The sequence below is a fragment of the Strix uralensis genome, chromosome 15 (genome assembly GCF_047716275.1).
Source record: "Strix uralensis isolate ZFMK-TIS-50842 chromosome 15, bStrUra1, whole genome shotgun sequence".
NCBI classification, from domain to species: domain Eukaryota; kingdom Metazoa; phylum Chordata; class Aves; order Strigiformes; family Strigidae; genus Strix; species Strix uralensis.
The window spans coordinates 18,739,739-18,759,682 of NC_133986.1; the positions used below are offsets into that span (position 1 = coordinate 18,739,739).

Below are 19,944 nucleotides of genomic sequence, written 5' to 3' on the forward strand. Positions count from 1 at the left end.
GTTGAGAAATCCCCACCTTGTTGACAAGCAACAAGTCATCACTGATGGGTACCCACTCACCCGTAACACTGATCTTCTTTGGGGGGCATTTTTTGCCTGACAGAATGAAAGCTATGAAGCCCTTGTGCTGCTTCTTCCCTGGCTGTATCCTGCCAAGACATAAAATATGGAGAAATAGGAGGTTTAGGTTTTTTAGGTCTGCCCACAAAGTTCATATGGAAGGAGCCATCAGAGAGCATCTCCACACACCTGTTATCAGTCCTGTTCCTCGGACCAGGCTGTTTGGGGCAGGAGGCTGCTGCCCCCATGAGGGAAACCTCCCTCTCTCCCTTCCACCCATGGCAGTGAAAGGTGCACCGGGATGTAAAGTGGTCCTAAAAATACCTCTGTGTCACCAGACTGATCCAGAAGCAAAACAAGGCCAGTCTGCAGCAGGAACAGTCCCAGATGCACAGCCCCAGCAGCAGTTGGGGCAGGGAAAAGGGCCAGGGAGGAGGGAACAGGAAAGAAGGGGAAAAGGGTAGGAAAAACGGAATAGGGAAATGAGTAGGGATAAGGGTAGGGATAGGGGCAGGGCTCCTTGCCTCTGTCTGAGAAACTGAAAATCACATCCACAGCAGACTCAGCCAGGGCAGAGGAGGAAGCAGACACCCTGAAAGGCAGCAGTACACCATCCCACAGCCTCCCTCCTGCTCTCTTCTCCCCCCACCCCTGCTCCTGCCTTCAGCACAAAGCCCCCATCCCCTCCCTCCTGTGCATCCCCCCTGGAGACCCCAATCCCCAGGCATGACATCTCCCCTCCACCCCTTTCCCATCGGTGCCTGGAGCGGGGGCTCTCCCAGCACCCATTCCCAGCACCCCCTTTTTCCCATGGAGTTTCCCAGAGGCCACTTGGCTGACAGCAGCCATCTCTCCCACTCTGTGTCGTGCCGGACCCTTCAGCAAAGTTTGTCCCCACCACCACAGTGCTTTAGTGTAGGCAAGGGCAGGATGCCGGGGCCAGCAGGTGCCAGGGGGCCAGCAGCTGTCTCCAGGGCAGCAAGCTGGGCAGCCTGGAAGATGTCATTTTGGGGGGAAGCGTGGCCCCAGGCCCTCTGAGAGCAAGTGGCACACAACAGGGCTCCAGGGGGATGAGGCTGGCTGCAACCCACGCTGCCTCACCTCCCCTCCTCTGCTCCAGCTGAGGGGTAGAGGCCGAGGGGGTCTCCCCCTGCCATCGCACACCACCAGCCTCCCACGGTGAACCCCCGGCTCATGGCATGGCCAGGCAGCTGCCAGTTCCCCTGCTCCTTTGCAAGAGCCTTGATCAAAAGCCAACCGTCCTCTCTGTTCACCTCTGGGTTTTGAGTTGGGAGGCATCCTCATATATTTCCACCCCAATTTGCCCCTGACCTGCAGCCACAAAGGATAAAAATGTGCTTTAAAACAAAAAGCTGCAAACCTGCATAATACCCCACAAATCCAGGAGCTAGAGCTTTTAATAAAGAAACCCATGCATGACAAAATACACGTTTTGCCCATAAAATTGCAAGACATAATGATGCTAGCTAACGAATCTTTATAAAACGGGCACGTTTGCTCCTGGTGAGAAGAGCTTAGATACTCTCCAGCTCTCAAAAACTGTAAGACTAGCCAAAAAATCTGTGGCTGGAGGACAGCCAGCCCATACCCAGGCTGAACGATGACAGCCCGTAATCATTTTTGTCTCACGGCAGACAACTGGTGACAAGTACGTATAAGGCTGAGCCTTCTCCTGGTGCAGTTCTCTGGTGTGATTTCCTGAAGTACAGGGACAAACACCATAAAAATCACTGTATGAGGGAATAATTTGCTTCGGGAGGGACTTCTGGAGGTCAGAAGTCTTGGATCTGGATGTAAATAATTGAGATTACAAATCTTAATAGCAAACACCTCAATTCTCAGTACTCCTTGTCTCCTTTAACAGACCTCTGCCTGGCCCAAGACCCACTTTTTGCCTTGCCACTAACCTTCAAAGCTGCTAATTAAATGTAGAGGGACTGTCCCTTGCATGAAGCAGAGGAACAAACTCCCCAGCCACCACCTGGGCACCTTGCACCGTGCAGACTGGCTTTGGATACCTGCTTTTGTCTCCCTTAACCCACCAGCAAACCCCCCTTTGCACCTGTGGTACAGTGTCAGGCAAGGGCTGGCTCCTGCCTTCTGGAAAAAGCCACCTGGACACCCCCAGCATCGCCACACGGCTGCCAGCTGGCTCTGTGGCGATGAGAATGGGCTTGCACCACAGCATCACAGCTTTCTCTCCCTCCTGCACATGCACTCCATCTCCAGAAGAAGAAATCTTGGCTGGTGAGGCTCTACCCGGGGCTACAGAGCAGATGACAGAGAGACCCAGCTCTGAGCACGTACCTGCCCTGCCCTCTAGATGCAGACACGGGAATCCAGCACAGACACAAGCTGAGGAGGAGTTGCTTTCCCCCTCCTTTAACCTCTCCTCTTGTTGCGTCTTCTGCCAGGGAATCCTCCTGCTCCAGGCCCTCCAAGTACGCAAGGAGCATTGGTCAGGCAGAAGATGCTCGGACATCTGGCCTTGGTGGATGAGGGACAACTAGCCTTGCCAAGGCCACGGGGAGGTGCAAAGGAGATGCTTGCACGTGAGACGGGGCTGTCTGCCTCCCTGTGAACGGACTCCTAAGCAAGCTGTGTTCACTTTGAGTGAAATAAGCCATGAAACGAAGCCCAGCTCCACCAGCCCTGCTTCAAACAGCTGCCAGCAGATACTAAGAGGATCCTGCCAGGGGAGGAGAGCGCTCAAAGCCTTGTTGTAAGAGCACAAGGCAGGTTGAGAGGAAAAGCAATGACGGAGGAAGAAAGCAACCTCGGTGGTGCATTAAAAACTGAGGCTGGGTGGAGATCATCCCCACCCGCTTGCCTCTCCCTCTTGAGCAAACAAATCAGTTTGCTGAGTTTTACTGCACCAAGTCTCACCCCAGGCTGCCCAGAGCCAGCCCAGCAGGGCGCTCACTCCCAGCTTCCCTGGCTTCCCCCCTAAAATCACTGCAGGCTTCCCTCATCAGCTCTGCTCACCCGGGACTGCACCAGCAATTCAGTCTCTGAGCAGGGCCAAAGCTGGAGAGAAGAGTGGCAGGCACTGGTATTGGGGGTAATGTTTCTCAAGGAGGGGATGTCCCTGCACCTTCTTCAACCACATCCATTTTGGGACTAATATCCGCATGCTTTTATGCCTGGCCTTGTAAATTATGCAGTGAAACTCAAGGCCATGACTTCAAAAAAGGGCGCTGGAAAAAGCACACACACACACACGCACGCAAATAAGAAATGCCTGTTCCCAACACCTCCAAAAGCCCTTCTGGGTCCTGAATGGCCCTAAATTACTGTACTAGCCTGATTTAAGGCTGAGACTGGAGGTTGAGGCTTTAAAGCATCCCTTTACATGTCTTTCTCTGATGACTGATTTCCTCCTCCATCTCATTAGCGGCCACCAGCAGATGCTGTTTCCCCAGCAGAAGCCACACTCCACTTGTTAGAGCCATCTCAAAGCCACCCTGTCATTTCTTCCCTCCTTACGGCCACAGCAAAGCCTGGAGAATATTTATCAAGAAGCAGACACAGCAGCTTTTTATGGTTAAGCTCTTGTCTAGTCATTAATCTCTATCAAGAGTTTTCATAATCTTCCTCAGCTTCACCATGTTTGTTTAACTCTCGGATGGTCGCTCCATGGAGCTCCGGGTAATTGCAGATTAACTGCCTTTCAGTATTAATGGCTCTTCATTAATGCGCCAGGCTCTCTCTCCTCCAGAGCCCAGGCAATAGCTATTAGCATTGTGCCTGCAGCTCCCCATGGTGCAAATTACTTTTGTCTTTTGGGCCAAAATTCCATAATATGAGCCCAAATCTTCTGTGTGGTATGGCTGCTTTGTAACAGAAGTAATTTGAAGCAAGTGTAATTCGCTCTTCCAGCCCAATGCAGTGAGCTTCCTCCTGCAGATGGCTCAGAGGAGCTGCTCTCAAGCCATCCCAAACTGCAGCACACTCAAGGATGGGTAGGGATGACAGCACCTCTGCGATGCCCTCATCCTTCTAGGAGGGATCTTTACTTACCTAGTCCCTACCCCAAGGCCTCGTGAAGCAGGGCAGGGCAGGACATGTGACCACAAAAACCTCCCAGATTACATGAAACCTGCCCAGACGTGACATGAGGGCTACGACCCAGCCTTCATCAGTGTAGTGTGACCATGGCATGGAAGTGAGACCCTCAGCTCCTCCACCCTGACAGCACCTCCAGGTGCTGGAGGTGCAAACCTTGCTGTGCTGGTACTGTAGGACCATGCGGGATGGAAGGAGCCGACACTGTGCATCCTCATCTGCATGATCCATGGGCATGGTCTCTGGTAAATCCCATACCCTGAGTCACATCTTGGGGTGCACAAGTCAGCACGGGCTGGGAATGGGCTGAGTGATGCCATGTGGACAGCCAGTGGCTGATTTTGCTGTCTCTTTTAGCCTCTAGCCAGGACACAGAGCATGCTTATCGCAGAGGCACTAAAGACATAATCCTGTATCTCCAACACCTTCCTTGTCAGCCTCTCCTTTTTCTCTCCTCCCAAGCCTCTTAGGATGCTTCAGGATCTTGGTCTTGTTTAGAGGCCTTCAAATACACACATAAAGCCTTCCCAAGAACTCACCTCTTGATGAGTTATTCACAACCAAAGAAACACCCCACCCCAGGCCACCAGGATGTTAATCCTCTGCTTTAAAAATATCAACGCACTCAGTGTTTTTGCATGAGCTTGAAGCTCTATGTATTTGTACCCCTGGCCCACAAGCGACTGGGATGAGCCGGCTCCTGTGCGCATGCCTTCCCCTGTAGAATCCTCTGCTCCACGGCCAGCCTTGCCCTGGGGTGCCGAGCTGCCCCGCTTTGGGCATTACACAGGGCATGAGCGGCACCAGCATCCAGATCATCTCTTGGCCAGAAAAGGCCCCCAGTCCCCTCTTTGCTGACACTGTGTTGGGACCAACACATCTAGATGGTGCTGAGCAGAAGCCTCTCACCCACCCACAAGCCCTCCGTTCTGCCCCCTGGGTGGAGGAGGAGACCCCCCACTATCTGTGGGGCAGGGGCAGCTTGAGGTGGGACTTCAGCCCCAGGGCTTTGTCAACCACATCTGGGGGCTGCAGGCTGTGCCACTGGGCCAGGGGCCGGCGTGGGTTGGACAGCATGTCAGACCAGTGCCGCAGCTGTTTGCCCGTGGCTCGGCAGCCCAGGAAGAGTTTGCCGATGGGCTCGTTCTTGGTCACTTTGTCGTGATCCCAGACGGAGATGACCACGTCCACATTCTGAGGGGGGACACAAGAAAGAGGGTCAGTGGGAGGGGGCTCGCCGCAGCAGGGACCCACTCAGCACTGAGCACTGCAGGGAAACCCACCTGGATCTGATTGAAAGGCACCTCAAAAACAAATGCCTCATTGAAGTAAGGGCTTAAGGTGTTTTTCTTCACACTTGTTTTCTTCTTCTTCCATTTCTTCCTGTTCAGGATGAGATGCACCTTGACAAAAGGATCTGGGGAGAGAGAGGACACAGCTGGTACAAGTGACAATTTTTGACTGAGGAGCTTAGTCAGGAAACAGCTTCCCTGGGCCATTTCCAAGCAGAGCACAGCATCCCACTTGTCACTCCTCGTGGTGAGCATCCACCCCTCTTCCCCTTGCCAGCCACCCAGAGCTCATCTCCTCCTGTCTCCTGCCACAAGTTCCAGGTACCACCCAGCCATGACAGCTCCTCCTGGGAGACACCTCCAGCTCTACCCAAAGCTGAGGAAGGCTGGGAGTCGCCTGAGGGCTGGGTATGGTGGTGGCAGCAGGAAGCAGGTCTTGGCACCAAGAGCTTTCAAGGCTTTGTAACTCTTGGTGCCATCATTAAGGCCCGGGCAGGAGTAGGGATATCTAGACATGAGCAGCCCCTGCTGACCTGAGAGCCCATGGGAGTCCATCCGCTTCAGCTTCTTGGCTTCCAAGATGAGCACCGTCAGCTTGCTGGTGCTGGGGACGTAGCGCAGCGAGAAGCAGATCTCACCCAGCTGCTCTTCCTGATGGAGAGATGCCAGTGATGAGCACTGGGCAGAGGAGCCAGCTCACCTGGGGCTGGAGCATTAGGCTGGCCCCAGGTTTCCTGGGTCTCCCCCACACTCCTGCTTGCCCTTAAGGGCCTGCTTCTTGGGGTGGTGGCAAGCGTAGCAACAGCGCATCCCTCCCAGCAGAGTTCCCCACCCACCAGGACCAACCTCCACTTTACTGGCCGCCACCAGGTCGCTCCACTGCTCGATGACGTGCTGCAGGTTGACACTGGCCAGGGGCAGCCGGACCTCGCCAATGATGTCGTGCTTGGCAAAGCGGTTGAAGTCGTAGATCTGCATCACCAGCGTGGAGTCAGGCACCTCTGCCTGGGGTACCTGCAGGGGAGGACCCAAAAGCCTGGACTCACTCTTCAGTGGCAGCCCTGCCCCACGGGACAGGGCAGCAGGTGCGGTAATGGGTCTTTCCGATGCTTCCCCATCCCAGTTGCAAAGGCATCTCCCTGCCTGGAGAGGTTTTGCCCAGGGAGCAGTGCCCATGCAGTGTTCTTGGTGGGACCAAAAAGCCATCATCAGCTATAGTTTCCTACCTGAAAAGTGAAGTTCTCATTGAAGACAGGGTTCAGGGTCTTGCGGTAAACCTTGGTCTCATATCTCTTCTTCATATCAGATGTAAGGTAGACAATCACGTACGGATCGGATGTGCCTCCACTGTCCATGGCCTTCAGCTCAGCTGCCTGCTTCACGCCGACTTTCAGCTTAAAAGGAGCGATGCACAAGGTCACCAGGTGGAGGAGGATGGGGACAGGTGACCAGGGGCTTGGTGGGAAGCGAGTGCAGCAGGGAAGCCACCTCCACTCCACACTGGTGTGAGAGCCGGCAGGCTGAGGGCTGGGGGAGAGGTGCAGGAGGTTATCACAGAATCATCTAAGTTGGAAAAGACCTTGAAGATCACCTAGTCCAACCATTAACCTCACACTGACCATTCTCAACTACACCATATCCCTAAGCACTATCATGGTCCACCTCAGTGGGCAGCAAAGAGGGACCATGCAAGAGCAAAGCCTTTTCCCTGCTGTGCCGCAGACACAAGCATCCCTACCTCCTGTGCACGGAAATTGTACTCCAGGGAGTACTGCAGCTTTCCTCGCCCTGTCTGCTCCGCAGCCCGCTCCAGGTCCTCCATCTCTGGCTGGACCTGCGGCAGAGAGCAGCACTACCCTCAGGACGTGCTCAGCCACATCCGCGGCCATGCCGTGCTTCCACCACCCCTGGGACCAGGCAGCGTGGCACCAAACCACTCAGGGAGGAGGGAGGTGGGGGAGAGGGGAAAGCAGGACGCACGAGGCTGGCCATGGTGGAGTTGCCGACGGTGTGCAAGCTGACTCTCTCCTTCTTCTTGGGCTTCTTCTTGCGACAGCAGCACCTGATGATGCAGATGAGGAAGAGGAGGAGGAGAACGGCCACTGCCACAGCTACGGCGATGAGTGCCCATTTGGGTACTGGTGCAATGTTTGGGGAGCGGGGATGGACAGAAGAGTTAAAATCAAGCAAAAAAATATAGAGTGCATTTAAACCTCTTCCTGGTGCTTCAGCATTAAGGAGTTGTACTTTCAGAATTGCCCCTATAATCCTGGACAGGCCCCATGCAGGGAGGCTGCAGCTGGACACCATTCCCCAAATGGGCAGCAAAGACCCTCCGCAGCAAAAAGGGGTTTGGAGGGAGGGAGAAGAGGGCCTCAGGGTCCAGGACCCCCACCAGATAACGCGTACTCACGTGGGATCCGGCTAAGCCAGCCGCCCAGGAAGCCCGGCCGAGCCGTGGTGGTGGTGGCCACGGGGCTGCTGGTGAGCAGGGAGGCCGTCGCCCTGCCTTGCCTGGCTGCCACCGCCATGGCTAAGCTGGGGTGACCTGCGGACACAAGCAAAATTAACAGGGTGGGGATTTCCTTTCCAGTAGTGCTTGTGCTGCCGGTGGCCCAGGGCTCTAATGAGAGCAAACACAATTAAAACATAGACCTCAGCGTAAGCATTTAGGGCTTGGCCACATTGGCAATGAGGTGTGAAATGGAGCGGGAGGGAGCCGCAGGCAGGGAGGGCTCCCTCACCTACAGCCTTCCCGTTTATATCCCTGCATGCCTGCCTTGGGAAAGGGGAGGGAGCGGGGATGGATTAGGGTTTTCCTTTGTTTTTAAGAAAAGGAATCACTTGGCTGCAGGGGAAAAAAAAACCAAGAGCTGTTTTGTGCTGGTTTCTCCCTGGCCAGGCAGCATGAGCTGAAGGGTTTGCTCAGCCCTAGACAAGCCCCACCATTAGCTAACACCCTTTTGGGGCTATTTTCCCCCCTGTCACAGGGCTGAGGAGCAGGAGGGTTTGCTCCTGGGCTTGCAGCAGGACTGGTGCCCGCGTTGCAAGTGGCAGTGGTGCCACCAGACTGGGGTCACGCCGGCTCGGAAACTGCGTAAGCCCGACCCGTGCACATGGCAACGCTGACGCAGCTTAAGGGAAGGCTTCAAATTTAAAGCAGAATGATTTTTCACTACTGCTCTCCCCGTAGCAAGGCTCTTATTCTAGCATGAATGCTTCCTCATAGCCAAAACTTCCTTCTTTGCCTCCTCTCGGGTGAGGAGCAGCAGCGGGAGAGGCACGCCAGGAGTCAGGCTGCACGGCGAGCGGGTCTGCAGCCATCCTGGCGCTGGCGGCACCCAGCCCCGGCGCTCTGCCTGAGCCTGGCAGGTACCTGCCTGTTTGCCTTGGCTGCCCCAGCCGCCTGCCCCATGTCCCAGCGGGTCCCTGCTCAAGCAGCCAACGCCACCTCGCTCTGCCTGCGCTCTGCCCACGTTCTGCCCACCCCACAGGGCCATGGCTCCTTGCACAGGGAACCTCCTGGGGAGAAACCATCTCTGTGCTTCTCTCTGCTGAGCCCATAAAGCCAGCAAGAGGCTTTAATTTTTCCAACAGCAGGATTTGCCACCTGTGGGCATAGGGCTGGAGGGACAGGGGAATTGCTGTCGTCCCTGCGGCATCATCGCTGGGGAAATGAGGTGCAGGTTAAGTGACTTGCCCAGGGCCACCTGGGACATCTGTGCTGTTGAACACCTAATCTCCGCTTGCCACCTCACCACCAGCAGCTTTAGTGATCGGTTTCTCCTGTCTCCACATGCGGAAATCAGTGGCTGGTGACGTGCCTGTGATATTTAGGAGGTGCCAGGCTGTGGCTTTGGGCTGTGGCAGTGGGTGGACACGACAGCATGGGTGAGCAGGCACCCACCCAGCACAGAATTAGGTGTCTCAGCATTTTTTGCCTGCCAGACCCCCATGGGCTATGTCATATTAGTCTGGCATTGGCCCTGGTTTTAAAAAAAACTCATTCCAGCCCTGCAGGGTGACCTGAGCCGCTGTTTTGGGGATGATGGGGACAGCCCTGCTGTGGTCTGGGAGAGGCAGCACAGTCTCGGTAGGCTCTGAACAGAGCATTGAGCATCTCTGTTCCTGGAAAAGGGGCTGGGGGAGTCCTGCTTCTCGCTCCCACCCTGCACTGAGCGGGCCCCTGAAATCAGACTTACCAACAAGTCTCCTTCCCAGCCTCAGTGTCCCTTCCCTGCTGTGTAGGCTCCGTGCCCAGCCGCCGTGCATGGCAGGGGCATGCTGTGAGGTGAGACAGGACCCCACTGGATGCGGAGCTGAGGGTGCAGCAGGGACGGCGGCTGCACCGCACGGCCGAAACAGGAAAGTCTGCTTTGCCAGCCCAGGAACCGGGCGGCCCCAGCAGCTTCCTCGGCCCCACCTCACCGCTGACCCGAGAGGTGCTCATGCAGGCAAAAAGCCAGTGGGGAACTCCCTGCCAGACCAGGAAGCAAAACCTGCCCTCCTGCCTGTGAGAAGCCGGTGAGCATCACTGCCCACCTCTGTGCCCCAGCAGATTTGCTTCTCCAGGTTATCCCTGCAGTAGTGCTGGGCTGGACCAGGTGGCCACAGACACTTAGCAGGAGGGGATGGATGCTTGCAAGGGGATGGGTGCGTGGCTGCATCCCTCCCTGGAGAGCTCTGCATTTGGGGAGCCCAGCTCTTTGGCCCACAGGGGCACACAGTGGTTTAATGCACCATGCGAGGGCTCAGGAAATGTGTGCAGCAGTGGAGATGAAAAGGGATTCTCTGCTCCAATGCAGCAGAGGACAGGCGGGGCGAGGGGGTACTGCTTGGGTGGCCTAATCCCCCAGCACCAACAGGAGCAACACCAGCCACGTGACCAGAACCAATTTCACCAGCATCCCTGTCACATTAAATCTATGCTTGCACACTCCTTACCTTGCTGCCAATTCAGCAGTCAGCCCAAAACCTGCCTGGTCACCACAGAAATTTGGGGCAATGCCAGAAGCAAGGAGCAGAACTGCCAGTGCCTGATGGCTGACGTGGAGATGAAGAGAGAGGCCCTGGAAACTGGAACCATCCCAGCTCTGCCCAGCCACCCTGGCTCACCAGTCCTGTCAGATTTTCATATGGCCACCAAGGCACTGCCACAACAGGTGCCTGGCCAGGAGAGAGATGCTGGGACTGCCCCTCGGCCACCCAAAACACGGCCCCGCTCGCAAGCACCCTGCACTCCTGCTGCTCAGAGGAGCATCATCTCCAGGAGCAGGAGACACTGCAGGAATGATGCTGCAGCAAACCTCTGGGAGGGAGACATAGATGCCAAACACTTTTTGCTCTAAACTGGCCTTCCTGGAGGATGCATGGGAGAAATGCATAAGGAGGACAGGGGTAAAAGGGAATATGCCCAATAAAATCAGTCAGGGAAAGGGGGTTTGCATATGCATGCTAAAAGCTGAGCATATCAGCAGCCTTTTTGACAAGCTGTTTGCTAGAGGCAAGCATCTCGGTGCAGCCAAGCTGCACAGGACCAGTTGCAGCCCACACTTTGGGAGATGTGGTGATGCTCGTGATAACCTGGTGCCACAAAGGGGGATGGCTTCTTGGCCTTAACACAGGTGAGTTTGGTCTCCTTTGGCAGGAGCCAGGCTGCGGAGGCTGCTGCTCTGGGCCATCTCCCAGCAGCAGGGCAGGGACGTGCCCTGGCTGGGCAAGGGAAAAGCTGCAGAATGGCAGCTGCCTCTCTGTGTCAGCCCCCTGCCCCCCCCCAAATCTCACTCCTGGTCAAAAAGGGGATGTTGAAATACCCCGGCACCATGAGCTGCACAGCCTACCCAGAAAAGCAAGATCCCAGCCCCAAAATCACCCCTGCTCAGGGCAGTGTGTAAGAGGCAGCTTTCAGAAAACAAGGGAAAAGGGACTCAAAAACATTACAGTAAAAGTGCAAATGTGGTGAGCCCCGGCTGTACCCTGCCACGCTCTGCACCAGCCCTTCTCCCTGGCCCAGCTCCCTGCAGCTGCCTGCATATGCTGCAACTGCTCTTGAACAGATACCCCTATATTTTCGGTTGAAAACACCACCATTATGTATTCAAGGGCTGGGAAATGAGAAGTCTGGAGGCATGCTATAAATACCCCAGCTACAGAAATAGAACATCGCTGCAGCACTTGTGGGCAGCGAGCGGCGAGTGAGCACAAGCTCTGAGGGACCCCAAAAAGCAGGATCAGGGCTGAGCCCCTTTCCCAGAGCGTGGCCGTGACCGTGGCTGTGGCCGTGGCCAGGCCTGGGCAGCCGTGAGCCGCCGGTGCGGCGCCAGCTGGGAAATGCAGTCTGGCCTGGGCACGACGCCAACCTGCCCGGCTGCCTACAAATCCCAGCACACCGGGGAGCTGAGCTGCACCCCAGTTTGGCTCCTGCCTGCTTCCTGCCAGCACGGGGAGGGGGAAATATAAACAGCAGCATCCTGGGCAAAGTTTGGATGCTGGCGCTGGACAGGCTGCGCTGGGGAGCAGAGACAGCGCTCGAGGTGAGTTTTGCCTTTTCTCTCTAGCAAAATCTGTGTGCAGTGGGACAATATCTGCTCCGTGCTGCGCAGCGGTAGGATGGGCTGCTGGGACCAGCAAGCATCCGCCTAAAACGCTTCCCTGTGTGTCCGGCACTGTGTGCATGGGGGGTGCTCGCAGCAGAGATGTGTGCACGTGGGGATAGGTATATCTGTATGTAAACAATGCTGCCGTTGTTAGGGGCAGGTCGATGGAAAGCAGAAGTCAGACTTGGTTTGCAGCGCTTGGGAAAACAAAGCAGAAATTCGAGGCGGTGTTCTCCCTCCAGGAAGGGCTGCTCAGCTCTGTTGCCTCCTCTCATTTAATTTTCACTTTCAGAAAAGTATTTGGCTGAAATTCTGTCAGAGGAAAGCTTCACCCTGCTCAGCTGGGCTGGTGGTTGCCACCCCCTGCCCTACTCTCTGGAAGGAGACCCCTTTCCAGCATGGGGTGTGGGTGGAGGAAGCGGAGGGATGCTCAGCATCTCCTGGCTTTCCAGGCACCCCTGGCTGGGGGGCATTTGTGCTGGCAGGGCTTTCCACCCCCAGGCAGTCAGGGAGTGCACATGCAAGCATTGAGCCCCCCATGGCAAGGCTCTCGCTCTCCAGGCTAGCATTAGCCAAGTGCATTTCCTACTAGCCCAGGCACCACTTTGCAGTCCCTGAACAATAAAAATGAATTAAAGAAAACTGGGGCAAAAGACAGGTCTCCCTGGAGACCCTGACTTGGCCTTCCCACTGCATACTGGCTTTGGTCTGTGCTTGCACAGCCCCACAACCCACTAACTAGGTAGCGCATGAACTGGTAAATGAGGTTTTAACCCCCTTGCCATTCCCAGCACATCTGTGTAGAGCAGTCATAGCTGCCTCTGCTCTCCAGAGAGACCCTGCAGTGTCCTTGTAGGAGCTGCTGGGTGGAAATAACCCTCGTGGAATCCCCCTTGGTGGGAATGAGAACAGTTCCCATCCTACAGGCTGAATCCTGAAAGTCCACTTCTAACACTGACTAGTGCATAGAAATGAATTGTACAGCGTGGTGGTTACAGAAACCACAGGACTTGAGTGTGCAAAAAATAAATGGGATTTATGATTCAGCCGCTAGGCACAGGCAGACCCTGTAACCCCCCCCAAGACTTTCATCTGCCAGAGCTGGTTTAGCCCAGCCTGCACCAAGACCTTCAGTGGCTGGCTGGCTCACAGAGCTGTGGAGGGGCAGACCAGCCCCATTCTGCACCCGAGCCCTCACCACACATCTCCACTTACTCAGGCCTTTTACAGCTGCAGATGAGCTGCTCGTGCAGTGAACTTGCTTATTTGTGGATACAAATTCAAGCAAAAGTAGCAAGAAAGGCAATAAGGATGTGAACTAGAAGCCTACCCATAAGATCTGACCTATTTTGGCTTTTAAAGACGGACTTATTTTGCTGGGAAAAGAGCTCCACAACTGCTTTCAGCAGTTCCCCCCAGAGAAAAATGCTCCTCAGGGAGGGAAAAGAAAAAAGCAGTGGTCTGTGGTTGAAAAGCCACTTTTCCATATTTAACTGGAATTTTTAGACTAGGTTTTCTCAGAGCAGAGCTGTTGCCAGCAGAAGCAGGCTCGTTTGGACTGCTCCACTTGGTGGGTAGGATGTCCCCTCTCTCCTTTCCACTCTTCCCCCTCTCTCAATTAGCCAATATTATAGTGTATTGGTTTAACTGTATACTTTCTCTTTGAGGCTGGAAGTCGAAGATGGCAGAGCCTGAAGGCACAGTCATAAACACTGACGTGAAACAGGTAAAAGGTTGTTCATTACAAAACACACATCCTGTATTTCTAAAGCAAGTTTTGAAATGCCACTGCAGGAGAGTACACACCACAACCCGGAGCTGCGGTGGCCTGAATTGCTTGTGCCTAGGCTTCAGCAGAAGTGGCCTGTCCCAGGGCTGCTGGGCACCTCGTCCCACTGAGGTCCGTGTGATTTCCACATGGGAAGAGGTTGCAGGGCTGAACCTCCAGTTGCATGGACTGGATGGGTGCATTTGCTCACACTTAAGTTTTGGAGCAGCCAGGGAGAAAGCAGCAGCTTCTGTACATATATAGAGACTTTATTAAACTCTCCAGAACAGACACAAATGAAGGGTAAAACCACCAGTGCATGCAGAGAAACCCAGCAGTGCCCAGCTCAGCACTAACAGTTGGCCGTGGCTGTGCTGTGCACACAAACAGCAAAATTATGAAGCAATCCCCACTGGTGTGAGCTGTCCTCAGAGCATATGGCACTTACCAGACAGGTTAGGGTTTCACAACTGCCTGCCTCATCCTTGATGGCCTGAAAATGAAGATTGGGCTTGGTACCTCTTCTCCAAAGGCCCTCTGGCATCAGGAACTGTGACGCATGGGTGATGCCTCCAACGCCCACCCCACCACCCTGGCCGGTGGAGCCCTGTGTCCCCCTGCCCACCCCACCTCCCCAAGCTCCTTCTTCACTGTCCCCTATCCCCTCTTTCCTCCCTGTCCTGCAGAAAGACCCCAGTGAGGCACTGGTCATTGCGGTGACCACCAGAGCCATCTTCAACCTAGAGGAGGAGCACAAGCTCTACCTGGAGAAGGGCAAGGAAGAGTACACAAGGCACCAGAAATCCAACCAAGACAAGCCCCTGCAACCAGGCACAGCCTTTGCCTTCATCCAGGTGAGCCCCACACCTGGTCAGGGGCACATGCAGACACTCGCAGGATGGGGTGAAAGCTCAGCTTTCCCAGCGTTAGGTCTCAGCTCCCATCACGGAGTGCAGATATGCCTGTCCTGGCCTCTTGGCCTCATTGCAGGGGATCGAGACCTGTGCTCCTCACCAGTTCCACATGTCCACCTCCTCCCTGGTGGGGTATCCTCTTCCCTGCCCTCCTGATGATGGCTTTTGCAGGATGGTTGCTCTGTCTGGCTCTCCATAACATGCTGGCCTTGCCATAGCCAGCAGCATAAACCACTGACCATTAAGGTTAGTGCAGAAGAGCCTCAGCAAACCATTGCAGTCATGCCCTTCCAAAAAAGTCTCATCTTCACCTCACAGGCAGCACAGTATGTGAACAAGAAGATCCTGGAGAGCAACCCAGCAGAGAAGGACCTCTTTGACATCCTGGTGCTCTCCAACAACAGCCCAGAGAGCGGCGTCCGCATCATCAACAGCACCAAGCACTACGGTAAGGGGGACCCCATCCCCCGGGGTGCCTGCTTCCCCCCAGAAGGCTGTGAAGCAGATAAGGCACCACAGTGGGGCATCAGTGGCAAATACAGAGCCAGGGGATACAAGGGGAAGGGGTTATTTTGAAAACAAGCCCAATTCCTGCCAGCCCCAGGCAGCTTGCCCAGGGTGCTGGAGCACGCCCAGGGTACAGGCTCCTTGGTGGCACCCGGCTCCCTTCAGCCATATCCTTCCCACCAGGGAGTCTGGCAGCATTTTGCACAGCCTGGGCATCCTCAGGCAGCAACTAAAGAAACAGAGTTCTTAAAAAAAAAAATATCCCAGAGTGCTGTCAGGAAGGCTCATTTAAGGGAGGGATGAAGAGAATATTTAACTGCACTCTGCAGCTTTGTAGGAGCAACAGGGCAAGAAGATGCAGCAAGAACATGGGTGGGTTCCCCACACAGCACTGGGAAATTAATTGCCCCGAGCTCTGCAGCAAAGCACGCCGAGACCTGGGGAGGGGAGGTGGGTGCTGCGAGGAGGATGTTGCCCCATAACAGACTTTGCTCACATCCCCTGACCCGAAGGCCTGGAGATCTCGAAGTTCTGCTTCGTCAGCGACGAGGACTCCACACAGTACCTGAAGTCCCACGGGGTCAAGCTCTTCCTCTCAGCTGACAGGACAGATGTCTGCAACGCCCTCCGGAGAGGTACGTTCTCCCCTCCATCCCATGTCCCCAAACCCACCACACTTTTCCCAAGCAGCTCAGTACCAAGAGACAACACCAGAGCCCATTCTGCCACATGGGCAAGGGGGTGAATGGCACATTGATTACCAGGACAGTCCTGAACAGTTCAATCTCTGTCCCCACCAGTAGCCTGCAAATACACCAGGGTTTCTTAGATGCCTTCACAAGTCACCAAGTTCTTTATGCATAATTCTGGCCATAGCTCTGCCACGAGCTCGTCATTCCCTGCCTGACATTTAAGCCTTTCTAACCAAAGATGCTGCCCATGGCTGCTCCCTGGATCAATGTGAGTACATCGGTGATTCCAAGGGCTTTGTGAGGATGCTACAGAAATTTGCTTTTTTGGTACCTGCAGTTACCATGTGCTCCATGATATATGTAAGCACATGCTTGACCTGCATCGGAAGGAGTGCAGTCTCCCCAACAGCTCTAATGGGGTTAATTGCCTCCTTATTAATTTGCTTGAGTATGAGCACATCAGCTGGCCAAGGTCCTTCAAGGTCAGAAGGAAGCCATCTGCAGCCTGGGCTTTCCTTCACTACACAGCACATTCCTGGAGCCTCCTTGAAGAGCATCATTGCTCTGACAAGAGTCTCTCATCCGGGGGCCTGGGTCCATGGATGAGGGCGGGCAGGGAGCAGCTTGTAGGAAAAGACCTGTAATTAAGCCAATTACCCCAATCAAGTGGAGGTGCCAGTCCCTATTACTCACAGCACGGAGTGCTAAATCTGGGCATTAAAGCCAGTCTTGGCAGGGTGAGCGAGTACCAGGAGGAGGGCTGCTCGTGCCTACACAACTACCCATCACCTCTTAGCAGAGCTCAGTATCTCTGCAGACATGAGTGTCTGAGCAGCACGTTTTCTCATCCATTCCCATCAGGGGATAAAACACAGCCCTAGATAGGCTGGGGTGGCCCCACCGAAAGCCCCTTGGTTTGGAGACCCCGATATTGTGGTGTGGGACGGGGCCACAGCAGATGCATGGGGAGGAGCTGCCCCCAGAAGGGGGTGTCCCACCTGAGGCCCAGCTCGCTCTGTCTTGCAGGGGTCTCCGCAGCACTCGTCTTCCAGCAAGAGGTGCAGGCCCCCAGCACCCCTCTCCGCGTGGTGTTTGACGGGGATGCCGTGCTCTTCTCCGATGAGACGGACCAGGTCTTCCAGGAGCAGGGGCTGGAGGGGGCAGTGCAGTACGAGCGGGCGATGGAGGCTGTGCCCATGGGAGAGGTGAGCAAGCCTCTTCACTGTCGTGGGCACCCACAGGCTCTGCACCCACCATGAGCATCTCTCCCGCTAGAGCTTTGCCATGAGTAGCCAAAAAAAGCACAAATTCTTATAGGTGCCCTTTGCATCCACCACTTGGTCCCTAGTGTGGGCCTGATCTGGAGTCCCACTGGATATGGATCTGGCTTGTTGTCTCCTATAAGTGAGCATCCTCTCCCAAATATCCAGGGTTGTGGTTACCCCCAATGTCACCTTTTGTAGGCTGGGACGTCTTGCTGTGCAAGTCCCTGCAGGACTCAGACCTAGAGGCACTGCTCGCTGGGACGTACCTTCCTGGTCACTTTGAGGTTAGGATAAGCACCACAACTCTCACCTTCCTCCCGAGCACCCCAGTGCACAGCACCAGTCCCAGCATTGCCCAGTCCCGCACCCCACAGGCAACCCTGTGCTCTGCAGAGCACGGAGAAACCCTGGAAGAGGAACAAGTGGCTTGTACAGGCAGAGTAGATGTCTCCTTGTTTCCCAACCACACCCAAGTGTCTTGCTGTGCTTCCAGGGTCCCCTGAAGGCTTTTGCCATGCACCTTGGGAAGATGCGCAACAAGTTCAGCCAGGAAAAATCCCCCATCCGCACCTACCTGGTGACCGCCCGCAGCGGCCGGGACATGGGCATCCGAGCCATCAAGACGCTCCGGGAATGGGGTCTGGCCATTGACGAGGCTTTCTTCATGGACGGGGCTCCCAAGGGCCCCATCCTCGCCCAGATCCAGCCCCACATTTTCTTTGACGATGGGCTTCATAACATCCAGGGAGCTCGAAATGTGGGTGTACCCTCTGCCTGGGTCCCCTCCTGCTGCTGATGGGCTGCAGGCCAGCAGTCCTCCCTCCCAGCAGCACAGGGGACCGGGCCAGTTGAAGGCAAACCTTCTGGTGGAGAGGGAAGGATTTCCTAACCCGCAGCAAGCAAACCTCAGGGAAAGGGGGTGAGAGCATTGCATGAGAGCAAGGACTACCATGCAGACTTGATGCTCATTTCTGCTCCTGATAAGGGGTCCTTTAGGTCTTAGGATAAAGCCAAAAGATGCAACTGCTCCAGGAAGGAAGGGCACCTTTGCTGTGGCACTGAGGGCTACCACCTACCTGCCCTGTACGACCTGGGGACTTTTCCCTTCTGCAAAGAAATAAATGAAGCTATTGCCCCACACATGAGCTAAAGGAAGCATGAAACCAAGCACTAAAAATGCTAGTGTTGGCTGTACTCAGACAGTCTCCAAGATGTATTCCCAGGACCTCTGCCCAAAGGAAGCCCTCAAAACCCTGAGTCACCAGACACACTCAGCTTGGTTTCCTGAGGAGGATGATGTGCTAGCATGTCCTTCAGGAAGCTCCAGCCAAACTCAGCAGAAGGAGAAAGGCTTCAAAGCTGTGAAGGACATACAAACTTTTTAGAAACGGGTGACAAGGTTGAAGAAAGCAAGCCCAAGCTATTCCCCCTTATAGAAGATATTATAGCACACGTCACCTTTCCTTAGGCATGCAGGCTGCTCACAGAGTGCCCTTAGGAGACCTAGACCTGTAGGACACTCAGCTCTGAGGTTCACCCAGGCACCAGAGGTGCCCCATAGCTCCCATGTGCATCTCCAATGGGAGAGAGCACAGGAGATGGGCTGCCCACAGCACAAGCCACGCAGGGCCGGGGCTGTGGGCTGCAGGCCAGCCCTGCAGGGGCCAGGGCAGGACTGTGTGCCCAGCCTGAGCTTAAACGGGACTCCAGGGCCATGGGTGGGGGTGCCCGGTGCAGCTGGTCAAGGCAGATGGGGTCCGTGAGTGTGCTCTGGACCCTGCCTGGCACCAAGCCACCCACCCATGCAGGGATGCCTCTCCTCTGGCAATTTGGAGTCTGCTCCTAATTTTCCTGGGGAGCAAGCAGTCCCCAAGATTCATTTGCAGGTTTCTTTCCCCAGAGCTGGATGTGAGCGGTTGCCACTAGAGGACACTGTGCTGCCCAGGGACACGGCACCCCAAATCCCTGGGAGCTCCCCAGAACAGCCTGGTAAAAAAATACCAACTGGCTGCTCAGGGCAGTGCCTGCTGGGCGGCAGTGGGATTATGGACGGAGGAGAAAAAGATGACAGTGGCTTTGTTTTTTTAATCTTCATGTAATCAGAAAGGTTTTTTTAAAGGCTTCACAAGCATTGCTCTCACCAATGCTTTCTTCCCCCCAGTAAATAAATAAATGAATGAATGAGCATCCCCATGTGCGCACTTGTCATTCACACCCATGTTCAGCAGTGTGGGAGGAGGGTTGGGGTAACTTGGTGCTCCTTTACGGACATCCAGCTCTTTTATCTGGTGCATCAAGCTGGGTTAAATACACAAGAAACCTTCAGTGGGCTTTGAATTAGGCCCCCAAAATATCTTCTTGCATCCGTGTCCCCAAGCCCACTCCCACTCCTGCTACCCCAAGCCTGGGGGCTCTGCACTTCTCACCCATGCCACCAGCACAGGTCCTGTCCCTGCCACTGTGGCCACCATGTGGGTCCAAACTCAGGGCTGCCAGGGCAGGCCAGGGATGCCTGTGTGCAGGGCTTTGTTAGGAAGCCACCTCCAAAGACACAAAGCCTGGCAGTGTCTTGGCACCAGCAGTCTGGCCCCTGGCCCTTTTGCTCAGTCCAGATGCTGAAATTAGGTGTTTCGAGGTAGCAACATCAACATCAGCTACTCATCATTTGCTAATAATGCTAAGCATCTGTCAGCCTCAATTGCTGAGCAAACATTAATTATGGGATGCTCAAAACATGCCCAGTAAGCAGGTACAGATGTTCGTC

General features: G+C 55.0%; 2 protein-coding genes across 2 annotated transcripts; one reads left to right on the top strand and one right to left on the bottom strand.

Moving 5' to 3' along the window:
* Positions 1 to 4,777: 4,777 nt before the first annotated feature.
* Positions 4,778 to 9,741, bottom strand: SYT8 (synaptotagmin 8). The gene is made up of 9 exons (XM_074884563.1): positions 9,641 to 9,741; positions 7,852 to 7,986; positions 7,419 to 7,576; positions 7,177 to 7,272; positions 6,665 to 6,832; positions 6,285 to 6,452; positions 5,972 to 6,089; positions 5,430 to 5,563; positions 4,778 to 5,340 (listed from the first exon to the last, which is right to left on the bottom strand). The coding sequence occupies exons 1-9, from the start codon at positions 9,708 to 9,710 to the stop codon at positions 5,107 to 5,109; spliced, it is 1,281 nt and encodes a 426-aa protein (XP_074740664.1). The 5' UTR covers positions 9,711 to 9,741; the 3' UTR covers positions 4,778 to 5,106.
* Positions 9,742 to 11,817: 2,076 nt separating this feature from the next.
* Positions 11,818 to 19,367, top strand: LOC141950067 (cytosolic 5'-nucleotidase 1A-like). The gene is made up of 7 exons (XM_074884461.1): positions 11,818 to 11,971; positions 13,702 to 13,760; positions 14,489 to 14,656; positions 15,035 to 15,164; positions 15,736 to 15,858; positions 16,942 to 17,120; positions 17,674 to 19,367. Exons 2-7 carry the CDS (start codon positions 13,716 to 13,718, stop codon positions 17,974 to 17,976), a joined length of 948 nt encoding a protein of 315 aa, XP_074740562.1. The 5' UTR covers positions 11,818 to 11,971; positions 13,702 to 13,715; the 3' UTR covers positions 17,977 to 19,367.
* The last annotated feature ends 577 nt before the right edge of the window (positions 19,368 to 19,944 follow it).

Coding starts and splice junctions, on each gene's coding strand:
- SYT8 (XM_074884563.1), bottom strand. CDS start 9,710: ATGCACGGCGGCTGGGCACGGAGCCTACACAGCAGGGAAGGGACACTG. Junction 6,453..6,664: donor ATGAGAACTTCACTTTTCAG/GTAGGAAACTAT, acceptor CCTCCCCTGCAG/GTACCCCAGGCAGAGGTGCC. Junction 5,341..5,429: donor TGCCTTTCAATCAGATCCAG/GTGGGTTTCCCT, acceptor GTCCCCCCTCAG/AATGTGGACGTGGTCATCTC.
- LOC141950067 (XM_074884461.1), top strand. CDS start 13,716: ATGGCAGAGCCTGAAGGCACAGTCATAAACACTGACGTGAAACAG. Junction 13,761..14,488: donor TAAACACTGACGTGAAACAG/GTAAAAGGTTGT, acceptor CCTGTCCTGCAG/AAAGACCCCAGTGAGGCACT. Junction 14,657..15,034: donor CAGCCTTTGCCTTCATCCAG/GTGAGCCCCACA, acceptor TTCACCTCACAG/GCAGCACAGTATGTGAACAA.